At 41.8% G+C, this 22,266-nt stretch overlaps 2 protein-coding genes across 10 annotated transcripts in view; one reads left to right on the top strand and one right to left on the bottom strand.

The window, feature by feature from the left end:
• The window catches only part of ATXN7 (ataxin 7), a 178,071-nt gene extending 173,006 nt beyond the window's left edge, over positions 1–5,065 (top strand). For all 9 annotated transcript variants that reach the window (XM_060202974.1, XM_060202971.1, XM_060202972.1 and 6 more), the window contains one exon: positions 991–5,065. In XM_060202974.1, the coding sequence (XP_060058957.1) occupies positions 991–1,008 (18 nt within the window). In that variant the 3' untranslated portion in view covers positions 1,009–5,065. The remainder of the gene's footprint in view (positions 1–990) is intronic.
• Positions 5,066–8,182: 3,117 nt separating this feature from the next.
• On the bottom strand, positions 8,183–17,992 carry PSMD6 (proteasome 26S subunit, non-ATPase 6). Its single transcript, XM_007520616.3, has 8 exons — positions 17,755–17,992; positions 16,797–17,002; positions 16,044–16,189; positions 15,605–15,824; positions 15,391–15,499; positions 9,523–9,691; positions 8,487–8,564; positions 8,183–8,355 (listed from the first exon to the last, which is right to left on the bottom strand). The coding sequence occupies exons 1-8, from the start codon at positions 17,897–17,899 to the stop codon at positions 8,259–8,261; spliced, it is 1,170 nt and encodes a 389-aa protein (XP_007520678.1). The 5' UTR covers positions 17,900–17,992; the 3' UTR covers positions 8,183–8,258.
• Positions 17,993–22,266: the final 4,274 nt, after the last annotated feature.

Raw genomic sequence — 22,266 nt, 5'->3', positions numbered from 1 at the left:
ATCTGGTTGTAGCCCACACATCTGGTGGCTAAGTCTGGGTCCTGAACAGCCAGTTTGCCACCTTACTTTCCAACAGTGGGGGCGTGGTGTGGTGCCCCACTAGGACAGACAGTCCACATTTGGACCCTGTCCTTAAAATTGATTACTTTCTGATTAAGTTTTTATTTGAGAGATTTTCTGTGAGGCTTGGGGTACCTGGGTGTGTACAAGCCCTGGATGGGGGGGGAGGGGAGGATGGTGAGAGATCAGACTTAGTGAGATTTTCCCTCCACCCCGTGCTGTTTATCTTTATACTAATTTATCTCTAAAATGGCTCCTGAAACTTTCATATGAATCTCAAAGACATTCATGATTCATAAAGAGAAAAAAAAGGGGGGGATACCTTAAAGCACATTGCTCTTCAGTTCATTGTTGATGGTGGAGCTGACTTTAAAACAGAGATAACCGACGTGGTTTAAGTCTCCTAAAACAAGGGAAATGCAGTGGGATGTGCTGAGGAACCAAGAAGGGGCTGGGCATACCTCCCATAACACAGTCTATTTATAGCCTCTGTGACAGGGCTAAAATAGCTCACTGTAAACCTGTAGTGGCCAGAGTCCTCTCACCTGGGCATAGGGACTACTTTGGGTGTGAGTTTTCACACCTGTGTGTATTAGCTCACTTGACTTTTATCAGTTCTCATTTGACAACCTGGAAGTCCTTTCAAGGAAACAGTAAGTAAGTAGCACCAAAAGGCAAACCTGTAACCTTTATTTTTCTGAATTAAACTGGAGCTCTTCTGGACAGTTTTCTAGAGGTCATATTTTTGAAATGATTGTGCCCAAGGGCAGCGTAGATGTGAAAGCTAAAGACCGTTTCTGGCATTACCCAGTCAATGGAAACTTCAGCGGTGTGTGGCCTTTGGAATATTCTTGTTTAGAATCAGAGTAGTGCCATGTACGGTCACTTACTTACCTTCTCATTGTTTCCCCACCCCCTCTTTTTTGAAAGCCAAAGGCACGTCCCTGACAGCTGAAAATAGCCCGGGGAGGAATAATCTGGACACTTTTGGCGACAAGTTACACCTCCACCCAGCACTCTGGACTCCAAGATGCCTTTGAGTTTGTTTTCCCAACCTCCTGTGGGCCTCAAGGGTAGAAATCTGCCGGGCTGTTGTTTTAACAAGGATTTCCCTGAAGCTATGTCTGTAGCTGTGAGTACTCATAAAGGACACTGGATCAAGTTCGGCCACGGAATTGCTTTTATCAGTGTTAAAGTGGTCAGGACTGTTTGCTACCAATCTGTGAGAAGTTTTTGTTTTGTTTTTTTAACTTGCAGTATATCATGGAGCCACTCTTCCAGTAGATTGGCTGGGCAAAAGAATGTTTTGGCAGGAGCATTACTGTATACTTTTCTCCCCTACCCCAGTTCTTGATACTGTCTCCTGTAAGTCACCCTCTAGCCATTAGGCTCCTTCCTCACCCTTCCAGGGGAGACAGAGCCACACACCCTGAGCAAGCCTTAGGAAAGGCAGTCTGTCCATACGTTTTTATAGCAATGTTACAAGAATGGAAAGCATGTCAGCACAAAGCACTGTGGTAAAATAGCCTGCATTTTTGCCCAACCTTTTGCAAGTAGCCGAATGAGACACTGTCACAAGTTTCAAGCTCACAAACTGGTTTAAAGCCATTGATGCTCAAAGAGCAGGTAGATATTTTAGATGCTGACTTTTCAGTGGTACAAAAGCAATTCTGTGACTTTTTTCAAAACTAGTTTTGATCAATGAATACCAATTTTGGCAGAGGGAGGAGGAATGATTAGGAGAAAATCACTATGGGAGAATTTTTCTCCCCAAAGATCTGGAATTTTCCAAGCCTTTAACCTTTCATGTTGAACAGTATGGTAGATTGGGTTGGTTAATTTACCCAGTCTCAATTAAAAAAAAAAACCCTTTGTAAAATGGAATTATTAAGATGCAGCAGAAGCGCTGTTCACAAAGTCACTAGTAGTCTTAAGTGTTTCCAAGGCATTCTTGCATCACCCTCTGTTCTCTTTGGATACTATCCAAAGTTCTGCTTTGAGCACTCCCCATATTGTCTGCGCTCCCATTCCTGCCACTACAGATATTTATTTGGGGTACCCTGAGGGTGTGGGAAGCAGGCACTCAGGGAGGGAAGTTGAGGAGGTGTATTTGTACTCTTGCAGAGTTGATCTGATGCTAACTTTAGTATTTCCCCAACACCCTCTAAGGATTAATGCCAGCCATCTTCCTGAGAGAGTTTTGGAGACCTCCAGGATATTTGTCTTGTACCCCACCCCAGAAGAAAGAACTTAAGATGTTCAAACATCAGTGCTTGAGAAAGTATCACTGTATTTGGAAGACAAACTGGGGCTTTTTCACATGTGATTCCACCATAGCTCCTAAAACTCAAGCCAGGCACTTTTGCTGAGAACACACAAAGTTGTGAACACAGGGTAAATTTCCCAAAGGCTCCAATTATTGCCCTGAAAGGGCCTGGACAGAGCCAGTCAGTACATCCTTTTTGCCCTATTACAATTCTGGGGTTACAAACTTCAGTTTCAGGGAACTCCAAGTCAACAACAGGTAGAATGAATAAATACTTGGTTACCAGCCTAATAATGTGAATTGCTACAGAACTTTTCTTATTATGTAAGAAAGCAAAAACTTTATGCAGATACTTTACCTATAAATTGGTGTAAAATATTGACTTTTTTTTTTAAAGGAAGGGAAAATAGTATCTTTTTCACTTATATGCAATCAGTAAAATTTTTTAAATGATAACTATAGGAGAGCTTAGCAAGGAGAGAGCATGGATGGGCCAGTTTGTTACAGTTAGGAAAAATCAGTCTGGTTGTTCCATCACAGTGGAAAGAGAGAGAGGAGATAAAAGGGGATCAGAATTTACTCAGTTGATTCCTTGGTGAAAAGTGCAATGGGGAATGGGTAGGATTTATTTTCAGAGCCAAGGGGACTTGATGATTATAAATAAAGTTGCTTTTAGTGATGGAATTTATTGACAGATCATGTTGTTCCAAAAGATGTGAATAGGATCCAGGATAGCAAGTTGATTCAAAATAATGTAGATACTTATTAGATTAGTGAGTGTTGATCATTTGATTTCTTAGGCTGAGGTTTTAATTGAATTTCATTGTTTCCCGATAGTAAACAGAGCATCGGGAATAGGAAATTAGCCATTTTGGATTCTGCCTGCCACAAACAGACCTATTCTAAACAGTGCTATTAAATTTTACACTGTTGTTCAAATATTTTATTTTCTCCTACAACTACTTTTTATTATGAACAATTATGACCATTGAAAATGGGAGTACGAGTATTTTTTTGAATTAAATTAACTTGCAAAAAAAACCAAATTTGCAATGGTTGGGTTGTTTCTAGATAGACTTTGGTATCAATTTAAAACCAAGATAAATTTTATATTCTTTCCAATAGAATTTCATGGCAACTCCTGCAGTTTTCTTAACCTACAAAAAAAAAAAAAAAAAAGTGCTGCAATGATGAACAAAGAATTAACAAAACCTACTTTTGTATCTTTATTTTGGAATTTCTTGTTCTATTATAAATATGGAAGTATCCCTATTTCAGAAGACATATTTTGTTAAAAATGAATTGTACATATTTAAATATGTATTTTTGCACAGGTCTTTTTTTCTGATACCCTGTTTTGGTACAATTGAGATCATCTAGTATTTATTTATTAATTAATAAAAGTAAATACCTTTTTATAATTTGAAGTGGTTCACTGCCAAGCCAATAGTTCTAGAACCTGCCTCCTTTACAGATTAAGGGATGCCTCTGTTCTGTGAAAGTCTTTTTGTCCCTGTTAATGTCTCGGGATTGGATTCATACAGATGAAATGGGCATTGCTTCTCCCTAGTTGCCTGATTTCCCGATAGACTACATGTAACTAAGTGACACACTGCTTTTATTTTGTTCGTGATTTGTGTGTGTGTGTGTGTGTGTGCATGTGCGCATGTGTATACTCTGAGCACATGTGTTAAGTGTGTAATGTGGTTTAAAACTAATGGGAAAAAAAAACAACTGAAAGTGCCTGAACCTAATTTTAAGCTTAGACAGATTCTCTTTAAAAAGACTTGAATGTTCAGTTGAACTTTTGAAGTTTTCTTTTTCCACCTACATACTGCTTTTCTATCTTTTTTTTTTTTTTTCCTGAAAATTTAGAGGAGGACTTGAAGACCACCAGTGCTGGTAATTTTTAAGGTATTTTAAAAGTAAGACCTTTTGTGTCACAGTAATTCAACTGGTGATGGATTGTGTAATGACACCAGGGGTTGCAAATTGTTGTCAGCCAGCAACATACACAGTGTGTCCGTTTTGTTAATCATTCATGAAATACAGAGTTTAAGGTAGACTAACTATTTTGTATTCCAAAAAAATAATGCAACGTACCTCGGAGAAAGTTGAAAAAAAATGTATAATTTTAAAAATGTAAATTATAAAGGCAGCTGTCTTCCCTCAAGAGTTCTGTTGCCAAGGAATTTCTTATCTCAGATTCTGTCCTGGTGTTGGGAGGGCTGTGGACTTTGAAAAATGATTGTTAAATCCTTCCTTGTTTAGCTGAAAGTAATCATTTTTTACATTTCTCGCAAACCATTTTACATTTTCATATCATTTACATGAGCACTACATACTGTCAGTGTGAATGTAGGGCCTTGAAAGCATTTAGCTGGGGTTGTTTGTTTGTTTTGAGCTTGGTTATAAAAGCAATCTCCTGTGTTAAAATGTGTGAATAGTTTGATAATTCCTACACATAATCAAGAGCATCTCAGCTGGACTTTGTGTTGGCTGCTGTATAGAACATGAACAAATGTCAAGGGATAGAAAATTACTTTGGATATTTAAAAGAGAAGAAATATATAGTCTATTTGTTTTGTAACAAGTTTCTGTAAATAAAATAATTTATACTATTTATAAGAAAAAGTTGTGCTTTGCTTTATAAGACGTTAGTTTGTGGAACAAACATGTTACTATACGGGCAATAAAATTAGGACTTCTCAATAAATAATGCTGGCTGCATGAAATATCTTACATGTTTCTGCCTCGTGATGCTAAACCCTTTCCAATCTAATCAGACACCTTTGAGAGTTGTCTTATAGCTGCGTTCTATACAAACAACACAAAAACTTGTGAAATTGTAACTTATGTAAATAGTGAATGTGACTACATTCTTGCCTGCAGGTTTATTAAGGAAACAAAGGGAAGTTTATAGATTAAGAAACGTTCTGTATGGAATTACTTACATCCAAATTTGATCATTGCCATTTTGGTCAGAGGTAAGTTTTTTGTTGTTATTTTAAATCCAGAACTGGCCTGATCTCTTTAAGTGCATTTTAGTAGTATTTAGAGCAAAGCATGAATTTTTCTTTATTACTATTATTATTGCACCATGAATCCACTGCTCCTGAAGGCCATTTTTTCCCCTTTTGTGACCCTTGTCTATCATTGTTGGACAGCACAGGGAGAAATGGAGAGGGGGGAGAGAAAAATAGACACCTGCAGACTTGCTTCACAGTCTGTGAAGTAACTCCTCTGTAAGCCGAGGGCTCAAACCAGGATCCTTAGGCTGGTCCTTGTGCTTCACACCATATGCGCTTAACCCACTGCACTGCAGCACCACCACCCAGCGCCCAAAGCATGAAAGTTTTACCAATAAAAATGTGGGTAGTCTTCCCTTTAGCAATTAAGCCATTAACCAGTTACAAAGATTTTTTTGTTGTTGCTTTAAAATAAAAAAGGGAAGTGTTTATATTTTCATGGAATTAAACTGATTCCAACCCCCACTGCCCCATGGACTTCATCCTCTTCTTAGATCAAGCCATATTATATATATATATATGTTTTTTCCATCAGAGCACTGCTCAGCTCTGGCTTATATGGTAGTGCTGGAAATCAAGCCTACAAACTCAGACTGTCATGAAAGTTGTATTGCATAAGCATGTTTCCTCACCCATTCCTAAGAATATTACTTTCATCTTGAGCATGCTCCTCAAACTTCACAGGTAAAGGTCCAATAAGCTCTTTAACTTTGTTCACTTCCATTTCCTTGCAGATAGCAAGAGACTATCCCAACTCAAGGAAGAGGAGGGGCTGGCACTTTGAGGCTTGACACCTGGGAGTCCACTGGCAAAGGCAGAGTGAGCTCATTTTCAGCAGAGAAAACAAACTGGGTAAGCACTGTGAAGGAAGAACTAGAGGATGATTCTGGGTGGTGTGTGCTGGAAGGGAGTAGTTTATAGGACTGGAAAAGCTGGCACCAGATTGTCAACAAAGGATACTAGGTGCCATGGGGCAGTTCCTCTTCAGGAATATACAGTATAACTTAGACGTAACTGCTCTTTTGCTTTTGGTAGTTACACAATACAGCTGGGTTAGGAGAGTTATCTCTATTTTCCTTTTGCTTATACTCAATAATATTTCCACTCTTTCCAAATCTTCCCCATAAACTCCCATTTTATACTTTTTTAAAAATAAATTTTATTTCTAATGGTAATTGAACCTGGGATCTTAGAATCTCAGGCATGAGTCTTTTGAATAACCATTATGCTATCTGTGCAGCCCTGTCTTTTTTCCTAGAAAGAAATTTCTGTGATGAGTTAACTGGACTAGTATTTTGCATTGAAAGGCTGTAGTTCTTGGCACTATTTTCAGCAACTTAAGCACACGAGCTAACACTGTACTAGCAGACTATCAGGGACAGGTTTGGGTTAGACAGTTGACTAAAGAAAAAGCTTTTTTTTTTTAAATCCCTACAACATAGGGTCCTCCTAAAGCTATGGAGGACATAATGGGCAAGTGTGAACCTTGAGGTATAAAGAAAGAAGCTATTGTATTAATCCAGCTAAGAGCTATTGAGGATACCAACAGACCTTAGGCTGACATTAAGGGGAAGAGTAAGTCAAAGGTAACAGATTTCTTGCTTGATGAACTGTAAGTGAAGTGGAAGCAGGCAGGAAAAATGTAGTGAATTTGAGTTGCTGATGAGAAGTTCATGTTTAGAACTCACTTGGCTGTATTTACAGTCTGAATGGAACTTTTGAGCTATGGAATGGAGTATTGTCTTTCACTTTTAGATTGTAGATAAACCCATTGGAATGGGCTTATTTTCACCAAGGAAAAATAAGTAGCCATTAGATTTGTTAAATTTCCTATTATGTTAGCTATAATTGTTATCCTAGCTATGTTTATTAAAATGTTTCTCTACTTGAGTGCTTACTATACAAGATGTTGTACCAAGCATTCTTAATGCATTCTCTCAAAACCCATATGAAATAGATGTTTTAGTACTTGTCATTCTAAAGAGAAACTTTTAATAAATTTAAAAATACATGTCTTGCTAAGGTCCCACACTAATAGGTGGTATTGTGAAGCTACAGATACTTGTGCCATCAATTTTGTTTTGGCCAGACGCCAGGGATCATATAGAAAGCAACGTCCAAGACTAAGCCCTGAAGTATTTAACTCACCCCCCCCCCCCCGCGCCAACTTCAGAGTAATTGTGTAGAATGTAATTTGGGGCCAGGTGGTGCAAGGAGCCAGGTTCAAGCCCCCGGTCCCAAGGACTGCTGCAGCATTCATGGGTTATTTCTCTCATACCATATGGCCTAATTCAAAGAGCTTTTGAATTCCAAATTTAGTTTCATCTCTAAACTGAGGCTAATAGTCAACCAGGATTTGTAATGAAAAAAGGATAATTTGAGATGGTGTGTAGAGACTGTTCCCATCTCACATTGGGAATTTATAACATTTCTGTCATCTAGTAATTTTTTGTGCCTGCACTATGAGTCCACTGCTCCTTGGAGGCCATTTTTCCCACGTGTTGTTAGGGTGGGAGATAACTGGGTGGTGTCTTACCCTTAGAAACAGGTATTACTACACTTGATATAAAACTGCTGGTTTATCAGATTAGTAAAGTACAGTGACTCAGATGCCTTCCTTTGTAGTTAATGACCTTTTCCCTCCTTACAGGGGGTAACCTGGGTCCTTGCACCCAGGAGGCAGATGGGAATCAAGAGCTTGAACCAGGTTCAATCCATCTCCCTTGGATCATTCTAACAGGTGGCCTCTACAATGACACTTATCCTATGTGAGGGGGAAAAGATTCGTGTTTGAGGCAGAGTTGTTCAAATCGCACAATGAAACAAATACAGTGAACCAGTAACTTTTTTATAGAGCTAAAAATTCTAATAGTTTCTAAAGAAAATCCTTTGCTTACATGATTTTACATATTAATTACTCTGGAAAGTTTCTGAACTCTGTTTAACAGCAGGTCTCCTTTCTTGATAGTTTCTTGGTACTGCCAGTTCTTGCTATCTGGTCTATAAGAAAATTCAAGAAAAAAATAATTTACTATTGATCACAACTGTTAACTTGAAAGTGGGGGTTGCAGGGCATGCACCATTAAAGAGTCCAAAGCCACGGGAACCTCCCCTGAACAGTGTTACGGTACCTGTTGGTTTCCACTATTTCATTCACTTTGTCAATTTTGCAGTGGAGTCTCCCAGCAGCAATAAATCTGGAGAGTTCCCTAATGGAGAAAGGACAAGTCTTAGCACACATTGAAATCTTAGAAACATTATGTCTCACCACCATACAGGTGTGAAAATTACTTGAATATCTGTAACCAGTCATGCCCAAGAAAATACCAAATTGGTTTTTCTTTTCCCTAATCCTAAATTTTATTGGATTAGTTAGTGGTGAAAAGCCATGATGCCTTTGTGTCAATCTCAAAAGATTAAGTCAAAATATTAAACATTTGCTACAACAACCATTTCTTCAACTTTTGTTACTGAATGACTTAAAAAGCATAATTTGAGGGGACGATACCCAAGTAGTACTGCAGGTATCTGTCTCTAAAAATACAAGACATTCAACAACACTTTTTTCCCCTCCAAGAATGAATTTCTAGTTCTATTTATATGTGTACAAAGATTTACATACATGCTAAACTGTTTGAGTCTGAAAATACTGAACTACTTACAGTACAGATGAGTATGTAAATCATGGAGGGATCATTTTAGATGGAATGTACCTTTATTTAACATTACTGTCAAAAAACTCATGTCTGAGAATCAGTAATCTAGGTACCACACATGAATACCTACTTCTCCTAAGTCCATCCCAACAACAGGCCAGGCCACCATCCATGAATGATTGAATAGCCTAGTAGTATGCTTGAACCACAGATGTCTGTTCCATTTTATTTTTTTACCTAAGAATCATTCCTATATTAGCAATATTGACCACAAAAAAAGGACCAGGGGCTCAAACGTGGGTCCTCACACATTGTAACATATACGCCAACACGTGGCCTCCATAAAAATTATTTACCTACTCTAATTCAGTTCCTCATCTATTAATAAGAGGTTCATCATGAGAACAGAGATGATAAACATGACTACTTTCTAATGCTCTAGAGAACATTTCTATTTTTTCTATAGCTGAAAAGCAGCATAAACTGAAAATGAACAAAATGTTAAACTTACTGATCAATGAATTCCACACCAACACCAAAGGCTTCTGCCATGTAGCCAAGGGTTAATGATCTGTATGATTCCAGCAACTGGCTATATGCGTGAATTCTCATTTCTCTCACATAGTATCGATAATGAGGAGCAAAAAGCCAGTCTTTTTTCATTTCCTGCTCCACAATAGCTGTAATGACAAATCACAAGTCTTCCTTTCATATACATAGACTGGAGAACATGTTTATCACCTGATAGGAATTAATAATCTTTATATAGAGAGAGCTCATAAAAGTCAATTAAAATTGAGGAGCCAGGCTGAAGTGTACATGCTGCAGTAGGTATGTCTATCCCTCCAATTTCTCTATCAAAAAAGAAAAATTAGTGGCCACTGGTGGATGCTTATTTCTTTCTGAGTCACAGAAATAAACCATGCAGCAAAAAAGTCCTGGGTCATGATGGCAGAGGAGGACCTAGTGGAGGTTGAATTTTTATGTGGAAAACTGGGAAATGTTATGCATGGACAAGCTATTGTATTTTACTATATGTCATTAATCCCCCACTAAAGAGATTTTTTAAAAAGTACCGCTAAAGTACGCATAGGGTACTAATGAGCAATCCATACAAGAACTAAATATATACTATACATCTTTGCTCTAAATACGTGGGGATATTTTTTCATAGCAAAAAAATGAGACCTTCAGCATGGGAGGTGGATGAGCTTACAAACATGGGTTCCTAAGTTTGATCCTTGGCATCAGTTCTGCCTAAGTGCATGTAGAATTTACTAGATCTCCTTAGAACACTAACATTACAAGCACTATGCTAATATTCTAGATCAAAGAGAAGGAAAAATCATAAAATTAATGGCAGCATTACCACAGGACACAGCAATTCCACTACTAAGTTTTACATACCCAAGAGGAAAATGTATACCCACAAGCTTGTACACAAATATCCAATATAATATTTATAATAGCTAAAATGTGTCTAGCAACACACAAGTGGATAAAACAAATGTAGTTTAGTTGTTCAAAGCAATGTCCTTGAAATGAGTAAGAATTAACTATAATGGGTACAGATTTCTTTAGGAAAGAAGATATTCTGGAATTTCCAGAATGTTAGTGGTGGCATTGCATAACACTACAAATAAACTAAAGTAATCATACAATTTAAAATAAAATTTTATGCTATGACATACCTCAATTTAAGAAAAAGGGGCATAAAGTAACAGCTCTGGGAATGGAAAGCAAAGATGCAGGTGGAAGGAAAAAAGCAAAGGTTTCTCCATTTGAGTTGACTAATGACCAGGAGATCATCTAACATTAAAAAAAAGAAAGAAAGAAAAAGAAAGCAACTCAGCAACTTAACCTTGAATGCATCTGCATGCGTGAGCTGAGAGACATACAAGGAGGTTACTCAAGAGTCCTATGTGAATCTGGATAAAGTAGCCTCAGTTTTACAGAGAAAACACTTGATAAACATTTGCCCCAAACCCACTCCAAAAATAAAATCATTATTTGAACTTTCTCTATAATTTCTTTAATTCAAGTCTCACTTCTTGAAATTTCTAACCAGAAGAGAATTTATCAATGTCAAGTTCTCAGGGAAAAAAATTCATTTGTGAAGTATGGCACCAAATTAAAAATCTCTGGGTGGAGGGTAAGGGTAGATGTTCATCTTCACTGAGGGAAGGACGGGGGACACAGACCTTTGGTGACAGGAATGGTGTTAATATACACTCCTATTAACTTACAGTCTCACAAATAACTAATTAATCTGAGGGGGAAAATGGATTGAATGTCTCAAACTTTTTGATGCATAGAACTGAGTTCTTTAAGCACTTAAAACTTCAAATTGGGAATCAGATTGAATTTTAACAGTGGGCTTAAATTGTTAATACATTTCTAATCACTTGTTCTTTGAAATATTAAATCTCCTAAAATCTTAGACCAGGGAGAACAGAAGCAACTGTTGGCGTTACTTTATAAAATACAGCTACATGTAAATGGCATTAAAGGACAAATTATGGTGAGGTCTTGTATGATACAGCAAATCCTAACAATGGCGTTTCCAAAGTTAACCTAATTGCCAAATGATTTGGTTAACAGGAATAACTATCTATTGTCTTCTTAAACCCTTAGACAGCAGGAAGCTTCCCCTTTCTCTATAAAGCCCATACATCTCCCAGTCCTGGAACCTCTAGGGTGGGGCTCACTTTCCTTCATGCTTCTTTCAATTCATACCAACTGATACTGCACCTGCTGATCCCAACCTAATCAACGCAACCAGTACCACCTCAGCATGCTTCACTTCAGACTGTGTCCAGAGACTTCAGGTGTGGAATGACCCTTCAGCTTCATTACTCTGGTGAGAAGTTTCCTAGCTCACAGGACTCCTTAATTCCATTCCAGGTGGTGCATGTCTTAACAAAACCTCAAAACCTAGATACAGACCACAGCCCATGAGGTAGGGCACATGTACAGGTATCCATAACTTAGGGGAAAATGGGCCATGTGGTGGCGCACCTGGTTAGGCGCACACATTACAGTGCACAAGGACCCAGGTTCAAAACCCTGGTCCCCACCTGCAGGGGGGAAGCTTTACAAGTGGTGAAGCACATCTGCAGGTGTCTCTCTCCCTCTCTACCTCCCCCACACCTCTCGATCTTTGGCTATCTCTATCCAATAAATAAAGATAAAAAAAAAATTTAAAAAAGAGAGTCCAATGTTAAAAAAAAAATTAGGGGAAAATATATACATTAAAGCAAAAGTGCACAATAATTTGCAATGAGTCAGTAAATGAAGCAAGCAGAAAGACCCAAAAAAAAAAAAAAACCCACCATAAAGTACCTAATGAAACAGTTTCTACTTAGACCTAGATACCCTCCTCACCTACCTCCTATTACACATCCCTCAATCACTCCAAAGCTAACCTTGTGAGGTAAAGTAAGGACTACAAAAGCTGAATAAGGGCAAGAGACCACAATACTTAAATAATGACTCTTTAGTCACTATCAGGCCACCCAGTCACCTGGGGCCCTAATCAGGGAGTTCTGGGATTCCCACACAAACATGATGGGCCTAGGCTTCTAACAGATCCCTTCACTACTGTCACTAGTCATCTCCATCAGGAACAACATAATGGACCCCTTTGTGGGCCCCTATAGGACCTTGCCCTCAGTGTGGATCAACAATGGTAGGGAATGTTCCCATTCTCCAAAGGGAGGTTGGACAACATATTCTACCTACTACCCAAGGAAGATGGGTCCTGAAATTACTGCAGCCTGGAATGTTCCTAGCAGAGACCACAGAACATGAGCTCAGACCTACAGGAATGCAGAGGCTCCTGTGCTGAGTATGGGCCTCAGATCAAATCTATGGGGTTTATAGTTAACAATATTTAGATACTTTCCCCATATTTGGGAGCTACTCTGTTCCCTGATGCAGCTTTCTAGTCCTTTTTCCAACTATGACACCATCTCCCCAGACAATAACCTGGGTCCACCTGCATATTAGATGTCAGGCACAGGCAAAAACTAGTAAAGTAATGGTCACCTTGGAATATACCTAAATTAGACATGCTAGCTTTTTCCAAAAAGGAGACCCCAAATCTTCATCTGCAATATTCCAACCTTTAAGTTCATGATTAGTCACCAGTTTGTTCTGCTTTATATTTTAACTCTTTTTTTTCAGCCACCAGGTTCCAGATGATACCATGATGCCAACCTAACTAACATGAGCAGATGACCCCACCAATGTTTCCTGGAGCCTCACCTCCCCAAATCCCTGCCTGACTAGGGAAAAGAGAGAGAGGCTGGGAGTATGGATCCACCTGCCAACTCCCATGTTCAGCAAGGAAACAATTACAGAAGCCAGACCTTCCACCTTCTGCACCCCATAATGATCCTTGGTCCATACTCCCAGACGGATAAAGAATAAGAAAGCTTTCAAGGGAGGGGATTGAATATGGAGCTCTGGGCGTGGTCACTGTGAAAATGTACCCCTTTTATTCTATAGTCTAATCAATATTTCCATTTTATAAATAAAAATTAAAAAAAAAGAAAATCATTTGTGACAAACCCCTAGGTTAGCCTGATGCAAGCTTTCTTTTATTATTCTAGTGATTTTTGACCATCAGTAGGAAGAAGTGGGGGCAAGAAGAAAAGCAAATTCACATCGGTGGGGTCATGATAAACTAGCTTCAGAGGAATACCATAGATACTCTAACAGATCATTGCTCAGCCTCAAACTCCTGAAAATGACTTGCAAATCAATTTAAAGGTGTTAGCTCTGCACAATGAATAAGCCATTGTTGAATTCAGAGCTCAATATCAGAAAATTCAAGATTCCATCACATCTCATAAAAGTCTATACTCATAATAACCATACTTACAATTTATCCTCCCCCGCACCAACCCTTAAGCCTCAGCTAGAGAGCTAGAGAATTTTCTCCTCAAAGTATCAAGAGTAAATATTTTCCATCTCTAAAAGTCACATAGCTACTGTCACATTTTCCTTTTTAATTGCCAGCAGGGTTATTACTGGGGTTCAGTTCCGACACTACAAATCTACTGCTGGCTTCCCCCCCTCCTCTTTTTTATTAGATGGGGCAGAGAGAAACAGAGTGGAGGGGAAAACGGGGAGAGAGAGACACCTGCAGACCTGCTTCACTGCTCATAAAACTTCTCCACCTGCAGGTGGAGAGCAGGGAGCTCAAGCCCAGGTCTTTGCACATGGTAACTAACATGCAATGAACTGGTTGTGCTACCACCTGATCCTTTTTCCCCCCTAGAAATAAACTTTTGCATTTCAGAAATACCTCAGCTGAAATGAGCACAAGACTTGCATGCCTGAGAGCCCCAATTTCATCCCCAGAGGTGTGTCTGCCCACAGTAGTGCTCTGGCTTCTGTTTCTCCCTCATGTGAGATTCTTTCTCATATAAAATAAAGCACAGCTGGGGAAAAAGCTCAACGAGTAGACAATCAGCCTTGTCTGCCTAAGGCTCTCAGTTTCAACTCTAGCACTGCATGTACCAGAGGAGAGCTCTGGCTCTCTTGCTGCTTTTGAGAAAATCTCCCTTGTATATACAAAGTAAATCCTTAGAAATGATAGCAGACTGGAGACCAAAATATAACTGTTAGGCAAATGACTCTCATGCTTAGGGCTCTGGGACCCCAGGTTCAATCCCCCTGTACCACCATAAACCAGAGCAAAGCAGCGCTCCAGTCTCTGTATCTTTCTCTGTATCTCTTTCACATTAAATATTTTTAAAATAATGATAGCAATAATAAAATAACTTAAAAATGTCATGGATGGGGAATCAGGCAGTAGAGCTCAGTGCATTAAGCGCATATGGTGTGAAGCGCAAGGACTGGTCTAAGGATCCTGCTTCGAGCCTCTGGCTCCCCACCTGCAATGGAGTCACTTCAGAGGCAATGAAGCAGGTCTGCAGGTTTCTTTCTCTCTCCATTTCTCTCTGTCCTATCCAACAACAACGACATCAATAACAACAAGGCAACAAAAGGGAAAATTTAAAAAAATGTCATGGACGACAGAGGACCTAGTGGGGGTTGTATTGTTATGTGGAAAACTGAGAAGCATTATGCATGTACAAACTATTGTTATTTACTGTTGAATGTAAAACAATCCCCCAATAAAAGAAAAAAATTTAAGTCATCTATTTATTTCCTGGTCATATAGAAAGTGGTCAGTCTGCTAATCTCCCTCTATGTAAAAACGGGCAAGAAATTAATCAGACTGACATGAAAGGTCTATAGCTAATGTGCACACATCATTTTCATGAGTGTGAACTATCATCTCAGGCCATCTGCATTCAATATCAGCAAATAGGATGAAAACAATTTCAAAGAACAAGTCTAATCTTACCTAGTGACTGAAAGAAAACTGAGTAACGGCATTCATAGAGTGAAAACAGATACTGTCGAACTGCTGGAAGACTGTGCAACACTTCAAGAATTTCTGCTCCTTTAATAACCTAAGAATTGAAAAAGTGGTATGCTTTAATGATTTGTGTGTATTTAAAACAAACAAACAAACAAAAACCAGAGTAATCTTTAAATGTACCAGATTCAGACATTACCTTTTCTCTGAGATCTGGTCTTTCTAAGGCAATCATGCTAACATAGACAGTGTAAGTCACAAAGGTTTTATAATCCATGAGTTCATAGGAAGTAAATGTTGAAACTGTATCAAGAAAGAGTTCCGCTGCTTGTTTGAAATCACGAATAGCTACACAGTAAAGGCCTTGATACACTTTTAAGCGGTTTCTCCTATCCCAGTCTCCTCCTTCCTCTATTAAGCTAAAAAGGGAGGGAAAAAAGAAAGGTCAAAATGTGGAAACAATGTCCTATTTCATTGCTTTTGTTATCTTCAAGGAGAAAAAATTTAACCTGAACCTAAAGGAACTAAGTACATCAAACAGCACCAGATTCATTAGTTGTAAGCAAAAGAAAACAGATTTCTTGTATCACTTATTTACAGATAATCTGGAAGAAACATACACCACTACTAAAAAGTACCTTTTAGCCTTTTCTGTGTTTCGTGTGATGAGATCATTGTCCATATAAAATAAGCCAATTCTTAGGAGATAGAACACAATATCTAGTCGGTGACCCAGGGCCACAGTTTTATCATATGTCTTCCGAAAGGCTGTCAGAGCACCATCCTGGCAAGAGAATAGCAACAGGTGAAAGCTGTTGGGGGCTGTTTTGAAAGCTACCAGCTGTGGGATTTTACTCAACAAGGAGCAGGGAACCAACACAAGTAGAATTAGAACAGGAAAGGCACGAGTTGGTAATGGTTGAAACTGGGCAATAATTCTAAAGAGATGTCATGTTGTTTTCTCTGTATGAATCAAATATTAAAAAAAAAAAAAATCAGCCGGGGACTGGGTGCACCTGGTATGAAGCACAAGGACCTGCTCAAGGATCCTTCTTCCTAGACGCGGCTCCCCACCTGCAGGCGTCCACTTCACAAGTGGTGAAGCAGGTCTACAGGTGTCTGTCTCTCTCCTCTTCCCATCCCCTGTCAATTTCTCTCTATTCTATCCACTAAAAATAAAAAACGGAGCACTGGATTTGTAGTGGCGGCACAGAGCCCAAGCAATAACCCTGGGAAAACAAAAACAAAAAAATCCCCAAAACCAGCGATGCCTACCTACTCACAGGAACAATGTAAGACAAACACTCCCCCCGCCCCAAGTGTCTGAACGTCCTCTGCGCCGCCAGTCCGGTTTGTTTTCCCCGTTCCCAGGGGCAGGGCACCGCTCCGACCTTGTCGCCTATGCGGCAGAGGTACTCGGCCTTGGCCATCATGGCGTCGCGGATCTCGCTCTCTCCCAGGTTCTTCTCCGCATCTTCCAGCTCCTCGTCCAGTCGCTTCAGCTCCTCTTCGTTCGCCTTCTTCATTTTATGGAGCAGGTCCGAGTCCATCTGCCAGTCAAGGGATTTGCACAGGGCTTCGTAATAGGGAGCCATGTCTGCAGAGTCCCCAGAAAAAAGGGGGGGATGAGACTTCAGAGGCCCCAAGACAAAACTATACACCCCCCCCAACACAGGCAGGCGGAGGGGAGGGAGGTCGCTTTCCGGGGTGACCAGGACACCCTCAGACCTCTCTACCAGGCCCGGGAAGCAGCCCTTGTTAAGCCTCTTTTAATTAAGTGGGGGGAAAAAAATAATAAATCTACCGGCGGGGCCAGGATAAGTGCTCACACTACAGCGCTCCAGGACCCGGGTTCAAGCCCCTGGTCCCCACCTGCGGGGAGGTGGGGCGGAGGGAGGCTTCACCAGTGGTGATGCAGGTCTGCAGGTGTCTCTCTGCCTCTTTCCCTCTCTATCTCCCCCTCCCTCAGTTTCTCTAATTAATAAAATAAGTTAAAAAAAAAAAAAAACTTTCCAGCAAGGCACAGGGGTGAGAGCTTCTCACACACAAGCCTCAGCCCGACCAGCCTCAGTGACAGCCAGGCGCCAACCTGGGAGGGTCCACACCCCAAAATAAAAAAAAAAATAAAAACTGCTTTGAGAGAACGGCCCAGAGGTGCTGCACCCCCATGCTACCCCCCAGGCCTGCAGGTTCCCCAGGGCACCCCCAACACAACAGGGGCCCATACCTCCCCCACCCCGGCAGGCTGTCCCCGGGCCCCCAGCGCCCCCGGCCCTCGGGCACGGGCCCCGCAGGCGGCTCCGCAGAGCAGCGCCCAGGCCGCTGACTCGGCTCCCGGCCGGGCCTCACTGTTCTCGCGGACGGCCGCCATCAGCTCGTCGCGCACGGCCGCGTCGCCGCGGTGCTCCGGCAGGCTGAGGAGGAAGCGCAGCTGCGCGATGCGCAGGTCGGGGTTCTTGGGCAGACCCTCCTCCTCCAGGTTCTCCAGCGGCATCGCGGCGACGGCGGCAGACAGCAGCTAGAAAGTGAAGACAACTCAGCGCGGATGCGAGACAGGAAGCGGGAGGCGTCGGCGGCGAGTTCACCCGACCTCCTCCAGCCCGGTTTCCGGTCCAAGTTCCGGCTCCGGGCACAGCGCCCTCTGCTGAGCATTATCTGGAACGTCTCGCCCGGAATGCGCGACAACGCCCCCGTGTGGTCTCACGAGGCATCCTCATTCTTGGTGCTGGAATCCCAGAGTGGGTGGGAGCCAACTCCAATGGGGTTTTTGTGAACTTCCTTCTTCCCTAGTTTACATTCCATTGCATTTTTTTTAAGTTATCACTTTTTAAAAAATATTTACTTATTTCCTTTTTTGCCCTTGCTGCTTTTTTATTATTGTAGTTATTATTGGATAAGACAGAGAGAAATGGAGAGAGGAGGGGAAGGCAGAGAGGGGGAGAGAAAGATAGGCACCTGCATACCCTCTTCACCGCTTGTGAAGCGACTCCCCCTGCAGGTGGGGAGCCCGGGGCTCGAAGTGGGATCCTTATGCCCGTCCTTGCGCTTTGCACTACCTGTGCTTATCCCTCTGCGCGACCGCCCTACTCCCCCATTGTGTTTTTTCTTAACTGCTAGGGACTGTCAAGTCTTTTGTGGATATTTTGAACATATAACATCAGTAAGAACTGAGGAGAGTTCAACCTTTGAATGCAGAACTTGTAATGCCTGCCGGCTCCATTTCAACCCCAGCACCACCAGACCTGACCCCACGCCAGAGCTGAGCAGTGCTCTGATCTGTTTGTCTCCTTGACATACATGATGTGCCTTTTTAAAAACAGTGGGCAGGGAGGTGGTGCGACTGTAGAGCTCATGGCTTGCTCACGTGTGAGGTCCTGGGCACCCTGATTGACTGTCTCTCCTGTTTTCCAATCTCTGTTCCTCTCTGCCTCCTTCTCAAGAAAAGAGAAAGAGGGGGTCGGCGGTAGCGCCGCGGTTTAAGCACACATGGCGCAAAGTGCGAGGATCTGAGTAAGAATCCCGGTTGGGGATAGCTTCACAGGCGGTGAAGCAGGTCTGCAGGTGTCTGTCTTTCTCTCCCCCTCTGTCTTCCCCTTCTCTCTCCATTTCTCTCTGTCCTATCCAACAACGAACGACATCAACAATAACAATGATAACCACAACAAGGCTACAACAACAAGGGCAACAAAAGGGGGGAAAATGGCCTCCAGGAGCAGTGGGTTTGTGGTGTAGGCACTGAGCCCCAGCAATAACTCTGGAGGCAAAAAAAAAAAAAAGAAAGAAAAAAGGAAAGAGAATTTTTTAAATGTGCCAACGAGGCCTCTCAGATGTGTGGAGCATGTATGGGCCCCAGGGCTCAGTTCTCATCCCTGCATATGAAAGAAAGAACAGAACAGAAAAGGAAAAGAGGAGAGAGAAAGAGATAAGGAGAGAGGGGGAGAAAAAAAAGAGAGAGAGAGAGGGAGGATATCATAAGTGGCCAAGTGGTGCTTTGCTCAGTCATTTGAAAAAGCATAATTTGGGGCTGGGGCAGTGGCACACACAGTTGAGCACAAATGTTACCATGCAGAAGGACCCGGGTCTAAGTGCCCAGTCCCCACCTACAGGGTCAAAGCTTCACGAGCAATGAAGCAGTGCTTCAGATGTCTTTCTTTCTCCCTCTCTCTATCCCCCTCCTTTATCAATTTCTCTCTGTCATGTCAAATAAAAGATGGGGGGGGGGGGATGGCCACCAGGAAGGGTAGATTCATCATGCAGACACCAAGCCCCATAACCCTGGTAGCCATTTTTTTAAAAACCTAACTTGTGGAATATTAAGGTATTACATTTTTTGCTTGCTTGTTTGTTTGTTTGTTTTTGCCATTGCTACAGTTCACCATTCAGGCAGACTTATTGTGATAGACAGAAAGAGAGGAGGGGGAGAAAAGAAAGGGAGGGAGAGAGTGAGGCAGGCAGGCAGGCAGGCAGGCAGGCATCAGTGCATGAAGTTCCCTCATTCTCAGGGGGTTCAAACTCAGGCATCAGGTGTGGCAAAGTAGGTTCCTTCTCAGATGAGCACTCTGACTGGCTCCAACCATTTGATTTTACTTCCCCATCCTACCTAGTGCAGGCAAACCCTTCCTGATGGCCCTTCCCAGGGTCTTGCCAAGGATTTGCTCTTGCCCTCACTAGCCCACAACTCCTTGCTTTTGCCTAAATATAGGAAACCCCCCCCCCCCTTGGAAAGTGCTTCCACTTAAACTAAGCCCTTCTTTCTCCAAGGCTGCCCATATCTCACCACTTAAAGAGGTCCACCCTGACTCCCCTACTGATAATGTTTGTGTCCCTCCCCACCTTCCCTTCCAAATTCAATTTCCCCTTTATTCTTTATCAGCTTCCAAAATACTATTGTGCTTACACCCACATTTCTAACTCCCCCAGCTTGAACATCAGCTGGCCACCCAACAAGCATTTGCTGAATCAATGAGGGGCTGAACACAGAGTCCTTCTGAACATGGCCTCCAAGAAAAGGAAGGAACAGAGCTCAGGTTCAAGTCCCCAGTCCCCATCTGCAGGGAGAAGTTTCACTGTGTTGTGATGTCTCTTCCCCCCTTTTTTCATCAAAATAAAGAATAAAAAAACTTTCAGGGCTGGGCAGTGGCAAACATGGTTACGCACACATGGTACTAAGTGCAAAGACCTGCACAAGGATCCGGGTTCAAGCTCTCCCCCACCCCACCCCCACCTGCAGGGGTGGGGACTTCACAAGTTGTGATGTGTTAGGTGTCTTTCTTTCTCCCTCTTTATCTCCCCTCTTCCCTCATTTTCTCTCTGTCCTATGCAATAAAATGGAAAAATTGGCCTCCAGGAGCAATGGATTTGTAGTGCCAGCACTGAGACTCAGCAACAACCCTGGAGGCAAAATAAATAAATAAATAAATTTCCATGGAGAGACCACTCAGAAGTGGTGCAGTGCATGTGTGAGCCCCTGAGTTCACTCCACAAGACTATTAGAAAAAACACATCTTGGGGGCTGAGTGGTAGCGCAACGGGTTAAGCGCACATGGTGCAAAGCACAAGGACCAGCGTAAGGATCCTGGATTCAAGCCCCCAGCTCTCCACCTGCAGGGGGTAGCTTCCCAAGCAGTGAAGCAGGTCTGCAGGTGTCTATTTTTCTCTCCTCCTCTGTCTTCCCCTCCTCTCTCAATCTCTCTCTCGGTCCTATCCAACAACAACAATAGCTATGACAACAATAACATTAACAACTACAACAAGTGCAACAACAAGGGCAACAAAAAATGAGAAAAATAGCCTCCCGGAGCAGTGGATTCATAGTGCAGGCACTGAGCCCCAGCGATAACCCTGGAGGCAAAACCAAAAACAAACAAACAAACAAACAAACAAAACAAGGTCTGGTCCTTGTGTAAGGATCCAGGTTGGATGGATGACAAGCAAGTGAAGCAGATCTGTAGGTGTCTGTCTCTCCTCCTCTCGATTTCTCTCTGTCCTAACAACAACAAGGGCAATAAAATGGGAAAAATGGCCTCCAGGAGCAGTGGATTCATAGTGCAGGCTCCAAGCCCCAGCAATAACCTTGAAGGCAAAAAGAAAAAAAGAAAAAGAAAAAAACACATCTTCACCTTTCCCTGGTGGGTGTATTATGTTAAATGCGCCGCCTACTCGGACACTTGCAGAAATCTGGGTTGCTGATATGGTTTCCATGATTTTAGGCCCACAGATAGAACAGTAAATGCTGGGGGTCAGAGCACTCTTGGATAAGCAGAGTGAACTGATGACAGTGACTGCAGATGCAGTTTTAACATTTTTACCTGGGGTGCTTTCACTCGTCATGCTTTTTCTTGTCTCAGTTTCCACATTTATATGCAGAGATAAATCTCTCAGGTAGCACTGCTTCACCACTCGAAAAGCTTTCCCCCTGCAGGTGGGGAATAGGGGGCTCACACCTGGGTCCTTGTGCACAGTAACGTCTGGCTCTCCTCTCTTCTCTAATCTCTCTCTCTCTCTCTCTCTCTCTCCCCCCCCCTCTCCCTCCCTCTCCCTCTCCCTCTCTCTATTTCTCTCTCCTCACACTAAAATGAAATAAAAGCATCCGAGGGGTAGATATCTGATAAGAATTAGATATATGATTAGGAATAGAACTATTCCCAACTCTGACACCATCTTCCTAGACAATACTTTTAGCCCACCTGTATGTTAGCTGTGGGGTTCAAGTAAAAATTAGTAAAGTCATGGGCCACTTGGAATATACCTAAAATAGATTTCCTAGCTTCTTCCAACATGAAGACCCCACATAGTATTTACCATATTCTTACCTTTAGGTTCTTGATTATCAGTTTGTTCTGCTTTATGTCTTTTTAAAAA

Source organism: Erinaceus europaeus, chromosome 12, assembly GCF_950295315.1.
Source record: "Erinaceus europaeus chromosome 12, mEriEur2.1, whole genome shotgun sequence".
Lineage (NCBI taxonomy): Eukaryota > Metazoa > Chordata > Mammalia > Eulipotyphla > Erinaceidae > Erinaceus > Erinaceus europaeus.
Note: the sequence above shows the minus strand (reverse complement) of the source record. Positions and strands in the feature narration are given on the sequence as shown.